The sequence below is a fragment of the Carcharhinus amblyrhynchos genome, chromosome 11, assembly GCF_965287045.1.
Source record: "Carcharhinus amblyrhynchos chromosome 11, sCarAmb.v2.hapA, whole genome shotgun sequence".
Taxonomy (NCBI): domain Eukaryota; kingdom Metazoa; phylum Chordata; class Chondrichthyes; order Carcharhiniformes; family Carcharhinidae; genus Carcharhinus; species Carcharhinus amblyrhynchos.
The window spans coordinates 46,764,766-46,785,433 of NC_137334.1; the positions used below are offsets into that span (position 1 = coordinate 46,764,766).

The 20,668-nt window shown below is 40.4% G+C and overlaps 1 protein-coding gene across 1 annotated transcript in view; it reads left to right on the forward strand.

The window, feature by feature from the left end:
* LOC145350099 (electrogenic aspartate/glutamate antiporter SLC25A12, mitochondrial-like) overlaps positions 1-20,668 on the forward strand; it is a 132,119-nt gene that overhangs the window by 76,245 nt on the left and 35,206 nt on the right. The window contains 3 exon segments of the mRNA XM_080199001.1: positions 3,919-4,003; positions 8,395-8,553; positions 13,092-13,144. Coding sequence (XP_080055127.1) covers positions 3,919-4,003; positions 8,395-8,553; positions 13,092-13,144 — 297 coding nt within the window.

Sequence of the window (20,668 nt, forward strand, 5' to 3'; positions counted from 1 at the left end):
GCGTGATATTACTGGCTCACCCCATCAACCGACTGGCAAGACAAGAAGATAAGATTGGCTCCTCAGTCTTTTCAGTACAAACATGAGCTCCCACCCACATTCTTACAAACATACAAATTGGGTCCTGCGAGCCTGCTTCGCCATTAAATAAGATCATGGCTGTTGTGATTATAACTGTAAACCCACATTCCTGCCTACCCCTGATAACCTTTCACCCTTTTGCTGACCAAGAATCTAGTTACCTCCACCCTAAAAATATTCAACGTCTCTGCTTCCACCATCCTTGGAGGAAGAGAGTGCCAAAGGTTTTCAACCTTCTGAGAAAAAAACAAAATCCTCATCTCTGTCTTAAATGAGTGATCCCATGTTTTTAAACTGTGACCCCTAGTTCTAGATTGTCCCACAGGAAGAAACATCCTCCCCACATACACCCTGCCAAGACCATCAGGATCTTGTAGGTTTCAATCAAATCAGCCCTAACTTTTCTAAACTCCAGTGGATACAAGCCTAACTTGTCTAACCTTTCCTCCTGAGACAACCTGCCCAATCCGGATATTTGTTTTGTAAACCTTCTCTGGCTTCCAATAACTTGTATCTATCCTTGATATCTTTCCTTAAATAAGGAAACCAATACTATACTCTAGTTGTGGTCTCACCAATGCCCTGTGTAATTGAAGCATAGCCTCCCTACTTTTGTATTCAATTCCCATCTCAATAGATTATAATATTTTATTACCTTTCCTGTTTACTTGCATATCAGTCTTTTGCAATTCATGCAGTAGGTCATCTCAATCCCCCTGCATCACCAAGCTTTGCAGTCTCCCACTAGTTAGATAATGTTTCTTTATTTCCCCTGCCAATTTCAACAATTTCACACTTTCACACATTACACTCCATTTACAAGTCTTTGCCCACTCGCTTAACCTGTCTAAATTCCATTGTAGCCCCCTTGTGTCCTCTTCACATCTTACTATCCTGTCTTTCTTTCTCATCAGCAAACTTAGCAACCATACCTTGAGTCCTTTCATCCAAGTCATTTGCACACTGTAAATTGTAAAATACTGAGGCCCCAGCATCAATCCCTATGGTACACCACACCTTGCATCTTGCCAACCAGAAGATGAACCATTTAACCTACCTTCCTGTTAGCTAGTCAACCTGCTATCCATGTCAGTATGTTACCACTTACATCATGAGCCTTTATTTGCCACAATTCTTTTGCGTATTCTTGCCTGATGAACTATGGAGGCATGCTGCCTCTAAACTCTCTCAGATTCTGGCAGAACAAGACTGTCTATATAGTTCATGATGCTTCTAAAAATGTATACAGAAAACCCCCTGTGAGGCACCCTATGGACTCTTCCCCTCCTGTAAGCCCATCTCCATGGAAATGGTGAGTCCTTTTCAATACAATTAATTTCAATACAATTAATTTCAATACAATTAATTTCAATACAATTAATTTCAATACAATTAATTTCAATACAATTAATTTCAATACAATTAATTTCAATACAATTTAGAGTATAAAAATTGGCGTCTGATGTTACAGCTGTATAGAACGTTGGTTAGGCCACATTTGGAGTACTGCGTCCAGTTCTGGTTGCCATACTACCAGAAGGACGTGGAGGCTTTGGAGAGAGTACAGAAAAGGTTTACCATGATGTTGCCTGGTATGGAGAGTCTTAGCTATGAGGAGAGATTGGGTAAACTGAGGTTGTTCTCCCTGGAAAGACAGAGAATGAGGGGAGACCTAATAGAGGTGTATACAATTATGAAGGGCATAGATAGGGTGAACAGTGGGAAGCTTTTTCCCAGGTCGGAGGTGACGAACGTGAGGGCGGCAAGGTTTAACTCAGATATCAGAGGGACGTATTTTACACAGAGGGTGATAGGGGCCTGGAATGCACTGCCAAGCAAGGTGGCGGAGGCGGACACGCTGGGATCGTTTAAGACTTATCTGGAAAGCCACATGAACAGACTGGGAATGGACGGATACAAACAAATGGTCTAGTTGGACCAATGAGCGGTGCAAGCTTGGAGGTCCGAAGGGCCTGTTTCCTGTGCTGTATTGTTCTTTGTTCCTGATTCCAGGTAGAAATGTTAATTAGTTATCTTTTAGACACCTAAATTCATTCTGTCTTGAAACTAAATAACCGATTTAGGAACTGTCATTTTGAATACCTTCCTGGGACATTGGTGACAAACAATCTATCTACTGTCTATACAGATGCTTTTGTCATTGTCTACAGGTGAGAACATTTTGTACCTTCACAGTAAAATAACCTGTACTCCCCTTTAATCTTTAACAACCAAGCCACTTCAGCTTGCTGTCAGCAGAATTCAGAACAGATCTAATAGTCGCTTTGTTCCTCCATTTTGGGACTCTACACTGTCGCAAATCATAACACTTTTTTTATAAAGCCTCACAATCAGAACAAAAACCACTATTTTCTGCACTGTTCTAAGACATCTTTCTTCCTATTTGAAATGCCATGTACATGAAAAAGTCAAATGCATTACTTATCTTCCTGACTTAACTTTCATCGTTGTAGGACATAATTTAGAGAAGTGGAGTTGGTTACTTTTTGCTTACTGCTGTTCTAAATAATTGGGGTGGGGGAGGGGAGCGCATGTGTAGTACTGGCCATGGGTAAGTGGGGGTGATCGGCTAGCCATGGTGTGGGTCAGGCTGACCATGGGGGAGGGGATCGAGGTTGGCCATGCGCCATTGGGGGTGTGGGCCTGGAGAGGGTGTGGGGGTGGGTTCAGGGCTGGCCATGGGGAAGCTGGTGATGAGGGGGGCCAGCGCATGCACCAATCACAGTGGCCCGCTCAGCTGACCTCTCAGGTGGGATTAGCCTCCCCCACCCCCAACACACACACACACACAGCATGAATCCCCTGGTGGTACTGTGATGACAGTAAAAAGTCTGACAACACCAGGTTTTAGTCCAACCTATTTATCTGATGTTGTCACACTTTTTACTGTGTTTACGCCAGTCCAATGCCGGCATACCCACATCATGGTACTGTGATGCACAGTGTGCCACAAATCCATCCCACTAAGTGGGGAAATTGCCTCCCCATATACTCAATATCTATGATCAGACTGATGAGGTCCTCACATTAGTGTGGGATGGATACTTGAAAAATAATGTTTTAGAATAAATGTTTGAAGTGAATGAATGTATTTCACCAATTGTGTGAATGGGCAACAAATCATGTCCAGATTAAAATAAAATGCTGGAAAAACTCAGCAGGTCTGGCAGCATTTGTGGAGAGGGAAACAGAGTTAACATTTCAAGTCCAAATGATACTTCAAAGAAATCACGGACTTGAAATGTTAACTTTGTTTTTCTCTCTGTACAGACGCTTCCAGATCTGTTAATTTTTCCAAGATTTCTGTTTTAATTTTAGATTTCCAGCATCCGCATTATTTTGCTCTTATTATAGCCATATTTGATGAACAGCAGTGGCTGTGGTTATTATCCATGGCAAAGGTTGCTCAAAGCATAGTGTTTATTAAAACAGTTGTGGAAAAGCTTGGCTTGTGCATTTTGTTTATTGAAGAAAACTTCTTTTTGTGTTAATTCTACAAGTGGTAGAGCAACTAGAATTATTTAAAAATTGTACTCAATAAAATACCAACGTTAAAAGTTATAAATTATATGAAGGAAACTGTTAAAAAAATAAGTGGTGCTGTTTTGAACAATTTTATTTAATACCAAAAAGTTGCAGTCATTACTTAAATTTAAGCTAATTCCAATTTTTCTTGTTTGTTGAGTTATAATTTGTAATAGCTAATGTAATTATCTTCCAACAGTATTTGAATGATATTTCTTACTAAATTTTACAAAAGCTAATTAAATGATATTCCTTTCCCATCTACATCCTTTTTGTTTTTTGTCTCCCTAGCAAGCTTACAGTGATACTAGCAGGCCTGTGTGGCTCCAGGCTGTTGAGTCTGCTTACAGGTTCACTTTGGGCTCAATTGCTGGAGGTGAGTGACATGTCTCAGTGCTATTCTCAGACCCAGGCTAGTGTAATAGGATCCCACTAGACCAGCACAGATCAGCTAAGGTGCAGGCTGTTATAATAAAGGGCCAACGTTGGAAGGCTCTCTAAAGTTCTCTTTATATTTACTTGTGATCAGAGGACCCGACATTGTACAGCAATGCCACTTCTGGCTCCAGACTGTCTTCAGGAGCTCAATACCTATAATTATGTAGGTCTTCGGGACAAAATAGTGAATCATGTTAAATATATTTGATGGGAAAGAGAGAGAACAAATGTTCAAGATTATGTGGGAATGTTTATTTCAAAATATTTATTAGTGTCAAAAATAGGCTGACAACACTGTAATGAAGTTACTGTGAAAATCCCCTATTCACCGCTGACACCTGTTCGGATACACCGAGGGAGAATTTAGCATGGCCAATGCACCTAACCAGCACATCTTTCGGACTGGGAGGACATTGGAGCATCCGGAGGAAACCCACACAGACACTGGGAGAACTCTGCACAGATAGTGACCCAAGCCGGGAATTGAACCAGTGTCCCTGGCGCTGTGAGGCAACAGTGCTAACCACTGTATCACTGTGCTACCCATCATCGCATGTACTTCACTGCATTAAGGCATGGAAGAGAAGTCCTCTGAAGAACACTAAATACATCTTGTTGGTTTTATATTCTGTCTCCAACTTTGCAAATATTTTTACTGCATCACGTTGAAAAGCGTTTTATAGAAGCAACATAAGTAAATTCTAATTTTGACACTGTCCCATTTTTAAAAAAAGGTGTTAAAACCAGTTATATTCATGTAGATAAATCTGTTATGCTGCTGATTGTGATCAAATTTGAAACTTATTTTAACTCTAGTTTTTGAGGTAGCAGTCTGAAATAAACGACTAATAATTGTCAATATATTTAGTGCCAACACCATAGAATGTTATGCTTGCAAAATAGTACTACAATAATATTTTACTTTTTATTAGACAACAAAGAAACGTGGAAAAAAGTATAAGACTTTTATTTAAAATTCTGTTTCATCTGCCAGCAGTAAATTTCCAGTTCAGCAGGCTACAGTATACAATTTACATAGGCATTTAACAACTGCAAATCAGATGTTGCAGCCCATTTTAATTCCTTAGCCTCAACATTTCAGATGGAAATTATTAAAAGTAACATTGATATTAATAAGTTTCTTTTCCTAAGCAAGGGGCAGAGACTGTCAAATCTCAACTAATTAGCTACTCTGTTGCATGAGAGGCAGTACTGCATTTTTTGCTCTTTCTGCCTGCTTAGCCTTTACCTGACCCTTAGCTCACTTCCTTACTTGCTTCCGACTCATTACCTAACTTGTTATTTTCCATTATTATTCCCTAATTCTTCTTTCATTCTCTTAAGATCCAGTTGTTCACTTAGCTTATTAGCTAATGTGCTTGGTCAGGGTTAAAATCATCTAAGCCCACTTGCAGGTCTGAGACAACACAATTCATGCTTAGTTACATTTTATCTTTGCTGATTTGAAATTGACTGAGCTACCTGCTGCAGGCAGACAGGGGCTTAATATAAATGTAAAAGTAACATCAGTGAAGTTGTAATGCCATGCTAACTTCAGCACTCAGGGCCAAACCAAAAGCCTCACTATAGCAGTAGTCACAGAGTGACTACAGTAAGATCAGTCCATCCTTCTTCCTTGACTTCTGGGTGTGCATTATTCCCATTCTGAGATAAAATGGAACCAAGTATCTAAACAATAAAAAGGAATCGTACAAATGTTTTATTGACACATGACCTAGGAATAGAGTCATGATGGGATATCTTTTGTTTGTCCTTGAGATGTGAGTTCCGTTGACAAGGCCAACATCCACTGCTAATCCCTCTTGCTTTTGAGAGGATAGTAGTGAGCTGTGTACTTGATCTTCAGCAGTCCGCGTTTTGTAGTACACCCACAGCACTGTTAGCGAGGAAGTTTCAGAATGTTGTCAGAAAGCAAATGACAAAATGTCAGAAAGGTGGTGGTGTTCCTTTGACATGCCCTTGTTCTTTTAGGTGGTAGAGGTTTCAGATTTGCAAGGTGCTATTGAAAGAAACGTGGTAATTTGCTGCAGTGCACCTTGTAGATATTACATACTGCTGCTACTGCGTGTTGGAGGGAGGGAGTATGCAAGATAACAGATGATGCTGTCAAGGATACTGATGAGTTAGGTTTTCCCTGTTTTTACTGGAGATCAACAAAGAGGACAACAATATTAGAAAAAGATGGTTATTGTACCCGTTAGGATAGAAAGGCTATACTAGTTAAATGGGGGACAAACCCAGTGCCTGGCACACTAGATCTGGGGGAGGCAATGGAAGAATCACCAGAAGCAATGTAAGAGAATGGTCAAATGGAAAAAGAATTGTGTTGGATATCAAATAAAAATGATTTTTTAATCCACGGTACTATAGTTATTTTAATGTTAGTGTTGGCAAAAGGTTAGCATCTTTGCAGAAAAATTATATACCAAAAACACCCAGACGTACAGGGTAGAATTCTCCCACCTGTGGGTGTGGGGACCAGGACAGGGAAAGTGTTTTCCACTGCAGAAGCCAATTGGAAATCATGCCTTATCTTCCAGCTTGACCTCGTTAGTCATCTGCCTGGGCCTTTAAAGGTATATTCCATGGCAGTGCTTGATTGCATGAGTCCTGTCGTCATATCTGGGTGCCATATTTAACAGGCACCCCAACATAACTGACTCACTGTTGAAGAAAGAAGATGACCTCCAGAAGAAAGAAGGTGCATCTCCAAGAATACCATGAGGCTGCAAGATGGACCACCTCGATGACACAGAATCTTGAAGATCCACCCGACAGATGTTCCCCGCCCCCCCACCCAGGGTTGTGGTGTTCTAGGGTCGTGAGCGGCCTCCATCCCGAACACCAGAGGCAATTCCAGGCATTCTTTAGGTAAGTCCTGACTTCTGCACACCATGTTGTTCCGGACGTGTTTTGGAGCGGTGTGCTTTCCTGCTGGAATCACGGAGAATTGGTTATGGGTGGAAGGCCTTCATTTGCATCCCGTTAGCAGGGTCCAAATCAATTTCATGCTGGCCACTAGTGCGTTTCCCAGTCTGCCTTGGCAGGCACCAGTGGAAGATCCTGTTGGAAATTCATGCTGAGATGAAACTGATTTTGGGCCTTCTGCCAAATCCTTTCCCCCACCTCTCCTCTCTGTCTGCCATTGAATCCACTAGCAGGGACATGGGAGAATTTCACTCGGAGAATACAACAGAGTTTCTCTGAGTAAGGTCATTTAAAAAAATTAACTTTTGTTAAGAAAGTAACAGAGAGTAGGCAAGAGTGAAACAGTGGATGTGATATATAGAAGGTGCTTATAACTGGTCAATGTGAATGGGGTTGGTTTCCTTTTGCTCTGATTTTCATTTGAAGAATGCTTCCTGAACAAAACTAATGTATTTTATGTCCTCAGAAAAAGGTTCAGAATATTGTGGTATTAAAATCAGTTATTCAAATAGAAGAGTTTATTGTATGTGTTAGAATTTTTTAAAAAAATGCTCCTCGAGCTCCATGGAAGTTTTACACTGCTTAACAATGTCATTTATAATGTTGGCAACATGGCTGGTGATCCTCCCTAACATTTAGATGTGTAGTTTCAACAATTCTGGTATGATACTCTCACTACTGTTAACTTCTTTTCAATTTACTATGGCTTTATTTTCCTGAACAGATGCAATCTGCATCATTTATAGTGGCGAGTTGTTCACTACAAGCATTGGACAGTTAAACTATCAATGCCCCAGGTAACCTCCAGGCAATTCGGAATGTAACATTAAAATTTGTAAAGTAAATCCAAGTGTGTTAAAGATGATGTCATATGACAGAATCAAGTAAACGATCCAAATTATTTTGCCTCATCACCTTACTAAATAGTTTTAAAACTGTTGTATTTCAAAGGCAATGGCAGTAATTCAGGAGTTTTGAAATTGGCCAGCTCTCAATTCACAGGATGTAAGTGGCACTACTGCCTTGCAGCACTGACAACATCAACCTCTTATGTCATGATTTAGGTAAAAGGCAGCTATTTTGACAGTTGATTTATTCCTTTCAACCTATAGCTTTAAATGCAGTAATAAAAAAGTTGGTAATTAAGGTAATTGTAGTTTTGCAAGATGTGATAAGCTTATTGTAAGAAGCACCCTTGTAATTCTTTAGATGCTGAATATTGTCATGGGAAAGTGCCTTGTATGGACAATTGCTTGCATTAAGCATGGGCTTTGTAACTAGTGGAGACTGTATCTAAATATTAGCCACTGATGTGATTATTCCATAACTTTTCAACACTGCTATTTTAACTTAATTTGGCCATTGTCTTTTTTTATGCAGCGGTGGGAGCTACTGCAGTTTATCCTATTGATTTGGTGAAAACAAGGATGCAGAACCAGCGGTCTACGGGGTCCTTCATTGGAGAACTGATGTACAAAAATAGTTTTGATTGTTTCCAGAAAGTTATACGGTATGAAGGCATTTTCGGTCTCTATAGAGGTAGGTTTTTAGTAGAACTGTATGTATAACCAGTAGATTTATTAAGGGAGTATGGTGGTTGTGTTTCTTTTCTTAGCCGTGATGGCATAATTATCTGATTCCAACTCTTGCCTAGTGACAATCGTGCCATGTTATTTTAGTTTTGTGACTGTACCTTCAATAACATACATTAAGACTGATACTTATTCCAATGGTGAGATTGTTAATTCAGTGATAAATGGTATTCGGAATTTGAGTGGGATGAGATGGCAAAGAATAAATGCTTTGTTTCATTCTTGATACTGCCAATGTATCACTTTTTACAGCGCACAGAACTATTGGGAAAGTATCTTTTTGTCCTCTTCTTTCTCCTCCTTCTCCTCTCCCACTACCACTGGAGAAAAACATAGGAGGTACCCTGTTTGCACCTTGCCCACTACTTTTCTAACTGGAGTTTTCTGATCTAGAGGTTTCATTTTTTTTTCTGCAAAGTAAATTTATGGAACCCAGGTGCAAGTTGTACATTCCATCCTAACTTTGAAAAACATTTAGCTTCTGTTGATGAGAAAGTATAACATAAGTCAAGTGCCACCATTTGTCAGCAATAACAATACCATTTATTAAATGAAGAGAAATATGGCTATCAATCAAGATTTCCCCAAAATTTAGTTGGCCAGCATACATCTTATCAAGTTGCATGATGTACTGATTAGGAGAAAAACAAATCAAGAGAACACCAGAAAACTACAAGAAATGTCCACCCTCAGTGCTAAGCAAAATTGTTTTAGTGAAAAATGAAAACCAGATTCCTAATTCAGATAAAGGAAGGAGAGGCTGCCATCTGCTGATGAATTATTCCAGAAAATGTCAGTGTTGCTTTTCCCTAAGTACGCTTCGTTCATTGAGAACCTTTGACTGGGAATAGCAGGTATGCATGACTGCTTTGGCTGAGTCCCAGCAAAAGTCACTCAACAGTCTTTTCAGAAGCAGATCAGGTTCACTGGCAGACATTAAAAGATCTGAAAAGGACTCAAACCACCGTTCTAATCTTTGAAAAAGAAACGGACTTGATGCACACAGAGGAAAAGCAGCGATTCATAAAGCCTGATGAGGAAGTTGATCTTGATTTAACACAATTATTTTGTGTATGTGTCCAGATTAAAGCAGGGTAACTCCCTGTTTTGAATAAAAGTTAATTTAGCCTTTTAGCATCTTGCTTGATCCTTTATCTCTCTAATAAATACACCTGTTGCTTACCTTGATACATTTTTCTACATTAGGGGTACTGTAAAATTGCAAGTTACTGTGAACTGTGAAATAATTTGTTTAATATTTCAAAACTACAACATGGATGGGAGGGTTGCAGGTGACCTACAACATTAATCACCATATCATTTGCCACTATTTATTGCCTTTTGTTTCTGAGTCGCTAAGCTCATTTTACTAGAAAGTCTTCATGGAGTACATTTTAATTAAATTATAGTCCCATTTAATAGAAGAGAATGATAAATTGATATGGTGTCTATGCTTTGGTTTCATATGGATGTTGTTTAATAAAGCAATATTAATAGTCGTACTATACTTTTGAACCTGTTACATGCCAAGGGACTTATGGTTCGTGCTTAGGTTGGTGCTTTATGAAGGTTGGTATCCATCCTTTGGACGAATTATCGGTGACCTGGAGATGTAGTGCTAGAGCTTACTGTTACATGTAACCATAAGGTGATAACTATGTTGTCTCCACATCCTGGGACAAAGGACAATGTCTCGTGAAACGGTTCAGTGAGAGAGTTTGGTTATAAAAATGCATTTGAGACAACTAACGTGAATACCACAAATTTAATTGCTTCGATCAACTCCAACTGCACGTACATTAATCATTCTGCTCTCGGAATAGAGGGGGGGGGGGGCTACCTTAGGCTTGAGCTAAGTAGTTTTTAATATGGATAGCCAGTGTCTAGCTGTACTCATGATAACATGACATGCAGGCATAGGAGGTGATTTTTATTAACAGCGTATATCGGCAGATAGAGGAAGCAACCAGATTGTCCGCAAACTGATTGAATTTGGTTATTGGCCTCAATTTAAATAAAATGGGTGCACCGTCAGTACTAAATAGATGTTGACAGGCAGCTCGCTGATCAGAGGTATGGAATGGAACAGTTGGAGGATCCTCCACAGAACCAAATTGGTGGAACACTCATAGACCAACAAAAACAATCTTTACAAAAATGTATTTAAAGTGGCCTTCCAGTATTGCCTTTCTGGGCTGCTGGTTTGGTTGTAGAGAGTTCTGTCTGTATCTTAATCAAAATTTTTCCTAGCAATGCCACCAAATCCAATTAACTGCTTATTTATCATTTGCAGTTTGTGGGACTTGCTGTGTTCAGATTGGCTGACACATTTGTCTATCTTTCAAAGAAGTAATTTGTTAGCCATGAAACACCTTAGGACATCCCGCAAGGCACAATTAAAAAGCGAGTGCTCGTCTGCAGCTGGTGGATGTGGTCTTTCTTGATTTTCAGAAGGCGTTTGACAAGGTACCTCACAAGAGGTTATTGCAGAAGGTAAAGGGGCATGGAGTTTGGGGTAGGGTGTTAGCGTGGATAGAGGATTGGTTGTCAAATAGGAGGCAGGAGTAGGGGTCAATGGGTGCTATTCAGATTGGCGGTTGGTGACTAGTGGAGTGCCCCAGGGGTCGGTGCTGGGGCCTCAGCTATTTACCATTTATATAGATGATCTGGAGGAGGGAACCGAGTGTACGGTGTCGAAATTTGCTGATGACACCAAGATTGGTGGAATGGCAAATTGCGCGGAGGGTGTGGAGAGTCTGCAGAAGGATCTAGATAGGCTGGGCGAATGGGCCAGGAAATGGCAAATGGAATTTAATGTTGGCAAGTGTGAGGTGGTCCACTTTGGTAGGAATAATGGTAGGAAGGACTATTACTTACATGGCGAAAAACTGCAGCAGGCGACGGTGCAGAGGGACCTCAGGGTCCTTGTGCATGAGCCGCAAAAACCCAGCCTGCAGGTGCAGCAGGTGGTCAGGAAGGCGAATGGGATGCTGGCCTTCATAGCGAGGGGGATTGAATATAAAAGTAGGGATGTCTTGCTGCAGCTGTATAGGGCATTGGTGGGGCCGCAGCTGGAGTACTATGTGCAGTTTTGGTCGCCGCACTTACGCAAGGATATTTTGGCCTTGGAGGGAGTGCAGAGGAGGTTTACTAGGCTGATTCCGGAGTTGAGGGGGTTGAGCTATGAGGAGAGGCTGAATAAACTAGGCTTGTACTCGTTAGAGTTTAGAAGAATGAGGGGAGATCTCATTGAGACATATAAGATGATGAATGGGATGGATAGGATAGAGGTGAAGAGACTCTTCCCGCTCAGAAAGGACAGTAGGACTAGGGGGCACAGCCTCAAGATAAAGGGGGGGTGGTTTAGAACAGAGTTGAGGAGGAACTCCTTCACTCAAAGGGTGGTGAATCTCTGGAATTCTCTGCCTGTTGAAGTGGTGGAGGCTGCCTCGCTAAATATTTTTACGACGCGGGTCGATGGGTTTTTGATAAGAGAGGGGATTAAGGGTTATGGGGAGAGGGCGGGAATGTGGAACTGAGCCACAACAGATCAGCCATGATCTTATTGAATGGCGGGGCAGGCTCGAAGGGCTAGATGGCCTACTCCTGCTCCTATTTCTTATGTTCTTAGTATTTGACTAATTGCACTCATTCTTTGACACAAGTTAATTAAATAATTTTCTCTGATCATGTTAGAGCTGGATAGCTTTCATAGTAACTTCCACTATTTGGTTTGATAAATTAAATTCTCTTCTGAGAAAGCCCTTGATGGTACATATTTCAAATGGGCACTGTTCATGCCACAACATTGTATGTCAGCAGACTATTCAACTGCAACAGGGCACTGCAGCCAAATTTGCATAGCCTAGGACATTTATCGGCTAGTAGCAAAAAACAGGAACATAGAGAGGAAGTAACCTTGGTCACCTCAAGCCTGCTCTGCCACTTAATCATGACTGAACTTTCATGTCAACTCCACTTGCCCACCCCTCTTTCCCATACCTCTTTGTATACATGCATGCAAAAACTTAAGGCAATTTAATTGCAGATTGCCCAGTTAAAAAAATGTCAGGCTGGAAAGGGCATCAGACTTGCAAGGACAAGAGTGAGATTTTACTGTCAGACAGCCTCAGTGCAGTTAGTTAAATTAATTCAAATGCATATTGGATCAAAAATTTAATAATAGAGTTTAATTATTTGTATAAAGCTTATCTAATAACCAGAAAAAATGCAAATAATTTTTATCTTGTAATTATAGAAACCATATAATAAGAGTTTGTAATGATGCAGCTGCACTATTTTTCTACGTTAAAGTCCTTTTTGAATACTGATGAGTTGTTTGAATATTATTAACAAATACTAATAACGTTTCTTCACAAATCTGATGGTTTTGTTGTAATTTAATGTAGATAATATTCCAGTGACAAATTTATATCCATATTTCATTATTGCTAATGGTTTGATCATACCCTTCTAAACACTTAGGTCTTTTACCACAGTTGTTGGGTGTTGCTCCGGAAAAGGCCATTAAGCTTACTGTAAGTCTTCATTCTGTTCTTAATTCTTTGTTTTGATTTTGTTTAGTTACTGTTTGAATCTAAATTTAATAACTACAAAGTCTTCAATTTTACCCTTAGACACTCAAAGGCACACTACTAGATGTATATAGATGGTTAGAAACAATTCCAAGTTAATAGTGTTTGCATTTGACTCTTAAAAAGCCAAGGTACAAGTAATTAAAATTTACTTTGTGCTATTGGTCTGATTTTTTTTTAGGTCTTCAATTCTGAAAGTTGCTAAAGTGTACCATTTAAGATATTCAGCCAACAAAATAGCTAATTGTATGTGTATAAGGCAATACAGGTCAAACGAAACATCCTCCTTTCCATTGGATGCAGCTCCTGCAAGGAGATGATCTATAACTTGAATATTTTTGTAGCATTTCTTAACCTGTAGGTAAATTTGTTCTTGTTCTATAAATGAATATTGATATAATTTTTTTGATGCTTATTCCTTTTCCTGGTTATCATATTTCCCTCAACTGCTGAAAACACTTACCTGCAAACAAGTATCACAACTTTGCAATGTTTGAATTTTTTGAGAATCGAGGGATGTTACAGAATAAAAGGTGCCTTTCTCCAAGAACTTATTAATTTGGTTGGTTTTTCATGGGTTGTCTCTTGTGTTTCCATTTGCATGAGTTTTATTCTGTTCCCTGTTTTCTTCCTCACATTGATTGGAAATTCCCCTTCTTTCCTGTCCCCCCCACTATCCCTTCAGATTCTTGGCTTCCTGCTTGCAGTTTAATACAGATGCAACAATAACATAGCTGTTGATTATAATGACTCACTTACTCAGCGATTATTTTAAGGAACACAATCCACTGAATTCAAACTATGTTTTAATGTTTTTGACTGTTCATATCTCAAACACAAATTCCAAAAGCAAGACCCTGCACACTCACAATTACCAGCTTTTGAATAACTTTAAAAATAGTTTTCTCCTAAGAGTTTGGTTTACTTTATTGAACCAATAATTTCTCTACAAGGGTACGTATAATCTTCCACTAACCCACAGGGCCAAACTTCCTTGGAGGTCCCTCTTGCCCTAATCTTGAATTGATACCTTTCTCTAATTTATTCCTTTAACACCACCTCTCCCCCTTTCTAAATATGTCTGCAGCTTTTGACATAGCCTATCCTCTTAAAACACCTTTCCATTGTCATTTAGCTCTATCTGCATGGTTCTGTTCTTATCTGTCTAAATATAGCCGGAGAATTCACCTGCAATGGATTCTTTTTCCACCTCTGCACTGTTGACCTCTAGTGTCTCCCAAGGATATATTCTTAGTCCCTTTCTATTTTTCATCTGTATGCTGCCCTCAATGACATCCAAAAAAACCCACCAAATTCCACATATACACTGAAGACACCCAGCTTTATCTCGCTAATGCCTCTCTAAACCCCTTCATTGCCTGCTTATCTGATATTCTATACTCGATAAACATACATTTCCTCCAATTAAATCTTGGCAAGACTGATGCCATCGTTTTCATTCCCTGCCACAAACTGTACTCCCTAGCCATTGTTTCCATTATTCTCTCTGGCACCAGACTGTGGTTGTTTGTAACCTTTGTCATATTTTAGTCCAGAATGAGCTTCCAACTACATTAGCATGGCATTGTTGGAACAGATTGTTGACAGTGCTGTCAAGCGGCACTTGGTCAAAGGCAAATGGCTTACTAACACTCAGTTTGGGTTCCAACATGGCCGCTCAGTTTCTGACTTCAATATAGCCTTAGTTCAAACGCAGACATAAGAGCTGAACTTCAGAGATGAGGTGAGAGTGACTGTCTTTGACATCAAGGGCACATTTAACTGAGCAAAGGTAAATTATAAAAGAAATCTATCGTAAAAGATAAAAACTCATAGCAAAATACTGAGTAAGTATATTAAGAGAAAGAGATAGCTAAAGTTAACGTTGGTTCCTTAGAGGACAAGACTGGGGAGTTAATAACAGGGCACATACAAGTGGCAGAGACACTAAATCAATACTTTGTCTTGGTTTTCACGATTGGAGAACAGTAGAACTATCCCATTACTAACAGGTGTTGCAGAAGTTGTTGAAAAGGAGCAACTTAATGCTACCACCATCACAAGGGAAAATGTACTGAGCAAGCTATTGGCATTAAAGGCAGATAGTTGCCTGATGGCTTACATCGTAGGATCTTAAAGGAAGTGGTAGCAGAGATAGTGGACGCATTGGTTGTAATATTCCAAAATTCCCAGGATTCTGCAAAGGTTCCAGCGGAATGGAAAAAGGCTAATATAACGCCCCTTTTCAAAAAGGGAGAAAGTAGAAAACTGTAAAACAGTTAGTTTAACATCTGTTGCTGGGAAACTGTTGGAATCCATTATTAAGGAAGTAGCCATGGAACATTTGGAAAGTCAAAATGCAATCCATAGAATTGGTTTTATGAAGGTTATGGCGTCTATGACTAATTTGCTGGAGTTCTTTAAAGATGTAACAAACAAAGTGAATAATGGGGATCCTGTAAATGTAGTGTATCTGGACTTCTGGAAGAATTTGATAAAGAGCCACACAAAAGGTTAATACACAAGGTAAGATCTCATGGGGTTGGGGGTTATATATTAACTTGGATAGAGGATTGGCTAACCAACAGAAAAGTTGGCAAGCTAGTGGGGTACCACAGGGTTTGGTCCTGGGGGTCCCAACTATTTACAATCTAGATTGATGCCTTGGATGCAAGGATAAAATACTGTAGCCAAATATGCAAACAACAGTAAAATATGTGGGAAAGCAAGCTGCAATGAGGAAATAAGAAACTTACAAATGGATGTGGATAGGTTAAGTGAGTTGACCAAAATTTAGCAGATGAAATTTAACACAGTTTTGGTCCCTTACTTGAGGAAGGATGTAAATACATTTGAAGTGGTTCAGAGAATGAGCAGCGAAACGCTAAACAAATTTAAGGAAGAGATAGATGGGTTTTTAATTAAGGGTTATGGGAAGTGGGCTGGAAGGTGGAGATGAGGCTGAGATGAGATCAGCCATGATGGTATTGAATGGCTGAGCAGACTCAAGGAGTTGAATTGCCTACGCCTGCTCCTGGTTCTTATGTTCAAGGTGACCAAGCGAAACTGCTGTCAATAGGAATTGAGGAGAACTCTCCACTGGTTGGAGTCATAACCAGCAGAAAGGAAGATTATTGTGGTTATTGGAGGTCAATTATCTCAGTCTCGGGACATCGCAGGAGTTCCTCAGGGTAATGTCCTAGGCCCAATCATCTTTATCTGCTTCATCAATGAATTTTCCTCCATCATAAGGTAAGATGTCGGGATGTTCATTGATGGCTGTGTAATGTTCAGCACCATACATGATGCTTAAGATACAGCTGCAGTTTGTGCTTATATGCAGCAAGATCTGGACAACATTCAGAGTTGGCGTTGATAAATGGCAAGTAACATTCGTGCCACACAAGTGCCAGTCAAAGATCATCTCCAACAAGAAAAACAAATCACCTCATCTTGACATTCAATGGTATTACCATCGCTGAATTACCCACTATCAATGTCCTGGAAGTTACTATTGGTCAGAAACTGAACTGGACTAGTCATATAAATATTGCAGCTGCAAGAGCAGATCAGAGACTGGGAATGCTGCAGAGAGTAAGTCACTTCCTGACTTCTTAAAATGTGTCCACCACCTACAAGGCACAAGTCAGGAATGTGACATAATACTCTCACTTGCCTGGAGGACACCATCCAGCTTGATTGGCACCCCATCTACCACCTCCAACATTCACTTCTTCCATCACTGACGCACAGTGGCGGCAGCATGTACCATCTACAAGATATATTGTGCTAACTCACTAAGTCTCCTTTGACAGCACCTGTGACCTCTACCACCTTGAAAGACACATTATGCATGCACACAGCGCTACCTGTACATTCCCCTGTGACCCACGTGCCATTCTGATTTAGATCTATACTGTTCCTTCACTGTCGTTGGGTCAAAATTCTGAAGCTTTCTTCCTAACAGCACCGTGAATGTACCAATACCTAATGAACAGCAACAGTTCGAGAAGGCCCCTTGCCACCACATTTCTGATGTAATTGAGGATTGGCAGTAATAATATTGGCCTAGATAGCGATGCCCATGTCTTATCAAAGAATAAAAGTCACCTGTTTTCAGCTCCAAAGTGACACCTGACTGTGCCTTGTCTCAGCTCATGTACTGCTGAAACCCTCATCTGTGTCTTTGTTACCTTAGGAATTTATTATTCTAGTGCAATCCTTGTTAGACTCCATGATCTACATACTGTAAATTTGAGGTTATCCAAAACTCAGCTGCCTATATCCCATTTTACGCCAAATGTCATTCACCCATCAATTCTGTGCTCACTGACCTACGTTGGCTCCCAGTTAAATCTCAATTTTAGAATTCTTGTCCTAGTTTACAAGCATTTTAGCATTGACTTTGACCCTCTCTGTAATCTCCAGCCCCACAACCCTTCAAAATGTCTGCACTCCTCTAATTCTGGCTTCTAGAAAGCTGTTTTTCACTTGCCGAGATCCAAAGTTCTGAAATCTCCTCCTCAGTAAACCTCTCTGCTTCTCTTTTCTTCTTTAAGACACTCTCTTAAACTTTCCTCTTATGGCCAGGTTTTCGTAAATAAGGAAAACCTGATTTAGCAGAGCATTCAAACTGGTGAAAGACTATGACACGCCTACTCGAGAAACTGCATTTCCATGATCTGGGTCAGCTGAAAGATAAATGCAGTGTGTGCGTGTACTGTCTGCTGATGCTTTTACACAGCCATGTGTAACCAAATTTTGGGTCATCTGCCCTAAAATCTCCCCTTACAGTTTAGTTTCATTTTTTATTTTATAAAGCTCCTGTGCAGTGCCTTCATATGTTCTATTACATTAAAGACTTAAGTTTGATGATGATAACTTTGGTGAGTTTTGGGTTTTAAGTGCAGAAGCCTCACAAAAAGGCTGGAATTTGGGTCAACAGAGTACTGGCTGATACAGATGCACAAGCCTTCTACATTGTCATTGAGTTTGTATGTTATAGAAACGAGTGACTATCTATTGCGTGCTACTTTTGCGGGTTTGCCATTGACACCTTATTTTTAGCATGTCCTCCTGCATTCTTCATCGAACACTGTGCACACCAACAAACTTGGCTTTAAATTCAAATTCAGGGAATGGCAACAATGCCCTAGGATTGTCAGCAGCACGGTAGCACAGTGGTTAGCACTGCTGCTTCGTAGTTCCAGGTACCTGGGTTCGATTCCCAGCTTGGGTCACTCTATGTGTGGAGTTTGCACATTCTCCTTGTGTCTGCATGGGTTTCCTCTGGGTAATCAGGTTTCCTCCCACAGTCCAAAGGTGTGCGGGTTAGGTTGATTGGCCATGTTAAATTGCCCCTTAGTGTCCTGAGATATGTAGGTTAAAGTGATTAGCGGGTAAATATGTAGGGATATGGGGAAGCCCTAGGTGGGATTGTGGACAGTACAGACTCAATGGGCCAAATGGCCTCTTTCTGCACTGTAGGGTTTCTGTGATTCAATGATTGTCAAAATCTCATGTCAGAATGAGCCCAGGTTATTAAATTGACCATCACCTCTGACATTAGGGACAATGTAGCTCTAATTTAACCAGCAGGTTCATGTGGGAGATCTATAAAGTCCAGGCTTTTGAACGTTAACAGAGTTTAAATGCTCCATAAATTTGGGTTTCAAACAACTTGGGTTAACCTTGATGAGTTTAAAGTTATGAACCACAGCCTGAAACTGGATACTTTTCAGATTTTGATGAAGTCTGCACTCAAACTATTATACTACCCCATCTCTTTTTCAAATATTGAGTTCTTTGTGATACATTTCCAGAATTAATTTTATCATATTTAGAAATCTATTCCTGATTCTAAAACAGTAAATGGACTTGAAAATCCTACTTCTTCAATATCTTGGGGTTAAGTCTGAACCAATTATATTTCTGTGCCAGATTGTCTCAATTCTATGGTCTGAATCTCTACCATGACTCAGCAGGTGTTCTTTTGCGTTACTATTGATATGGAACGGCTGTTAACCGAACAAAGGTTACCCTCTGTTGGAAGCTTTAATGCCTTCCAAGAAACACTGCTATTAAGGGATACAGTGTTGGTGGGAAGATATTTGTCCTGTCCTGAGCTCGTTATGGTATGAGATTTTGACTATCCTAGGGCATTGCCATTTTCTGAATTTGAATTTAAAGCCAAGTTTGTCAGTGTGCACAGTGTTTGATGAAGAGTGCAGGAGGACATGCCAGGAGCACCTAAAAATAAAATGTCAATCTGGTGAAGCAGGAACACAAGACAATTTCAATGGCAAACCACAGAAGTAGCACGCAATAGACAGAGTAAAATGATCCCACAACCAATAGATCAGATCTAAGCTCTGCAGATCTGTCATATTCAGTCGTGAATGGTGGTGGACTCTTAAACAACAAATTGAAGGAGGAGATTCCACAAATATCCCTATTCTCAATGATGGGGAATTTTAGGACACTAGTGCAAAAGTCAAAATGGAAGCATTGAGTGGTGTAGTGGCACTGTGGGACCCAGGTTCTTTTTCAGCCTTGGGTGACTGTCTGTGTGGAGTTTGCACGTTCTCTCTACATGTCTGTGTGGGTTTTTTCCGGGTGCACTGGTTTCCTTCCACAGTCCAAAGATGTGCAGGTTAGGTGGATCGGCCATGCCAGATTTCCCCTTAGTGTCTGAAGATCTGTAGGTTAAGGGGATTAGCAGGGTAAATATGTGGGGTTATGAGGCTAGGGCAAGGATAGGCCTTGGTAAGCTGTTCTGTCAGAGAGTTGATGTAGACCCAATGGGTCAAAAGGCCTTCTGCACTGCAGAGATTTTGTGATTCTATGATTTGCAACAATTTTCAGCCAGATGACCGTTTCTGTCTCCTCTTGAGGTCCCGAGAATTACAGATGATATCAAGAAATGGCAGAAGGCACTGAATAATGCAAAGGCAATGGACCCTGGCAACAATCCAGCAATAGTACTGAAGACTTTTTGGTAATCAGTGACTAGTAGTGTGCCTCAGGTATCAGTGTTGGGACTGCAATTGTTTATGATTTACATAGATGATTACATAGCTGGAGTACTGTGTGCAGTTTTGGGCGCTGCACCTGCGCAAAGATATTTTGGCCTTGGAGGGAGTGCAGAGGAGGTTTACTAGGCTGATACCAGAGTTGAGGGGGTTGAGCTATGAGGAGAGGCTGAATAAACTAGGCTTGTACTCGTTAGAGTTTAGAAGAATGAGGGGAGATCTCATTGAGACATATAAGATGACGAATGGGATGGATAGGATAGAGGTGGAGAGACTCTTCCCGCTCAAAAAAGACAGTAGGACTAGGGGGCACAGCCTCAAGATAAAGGGGGGGTGGTTTAGAACGGAGTTGAGGAGGAACTTCTTCACTCAAAGGGTGGTGAATCTCTGGAATTCTCTGCCCGTTGAAGTGGTGGAGGCTGCCTCGCTAAATATT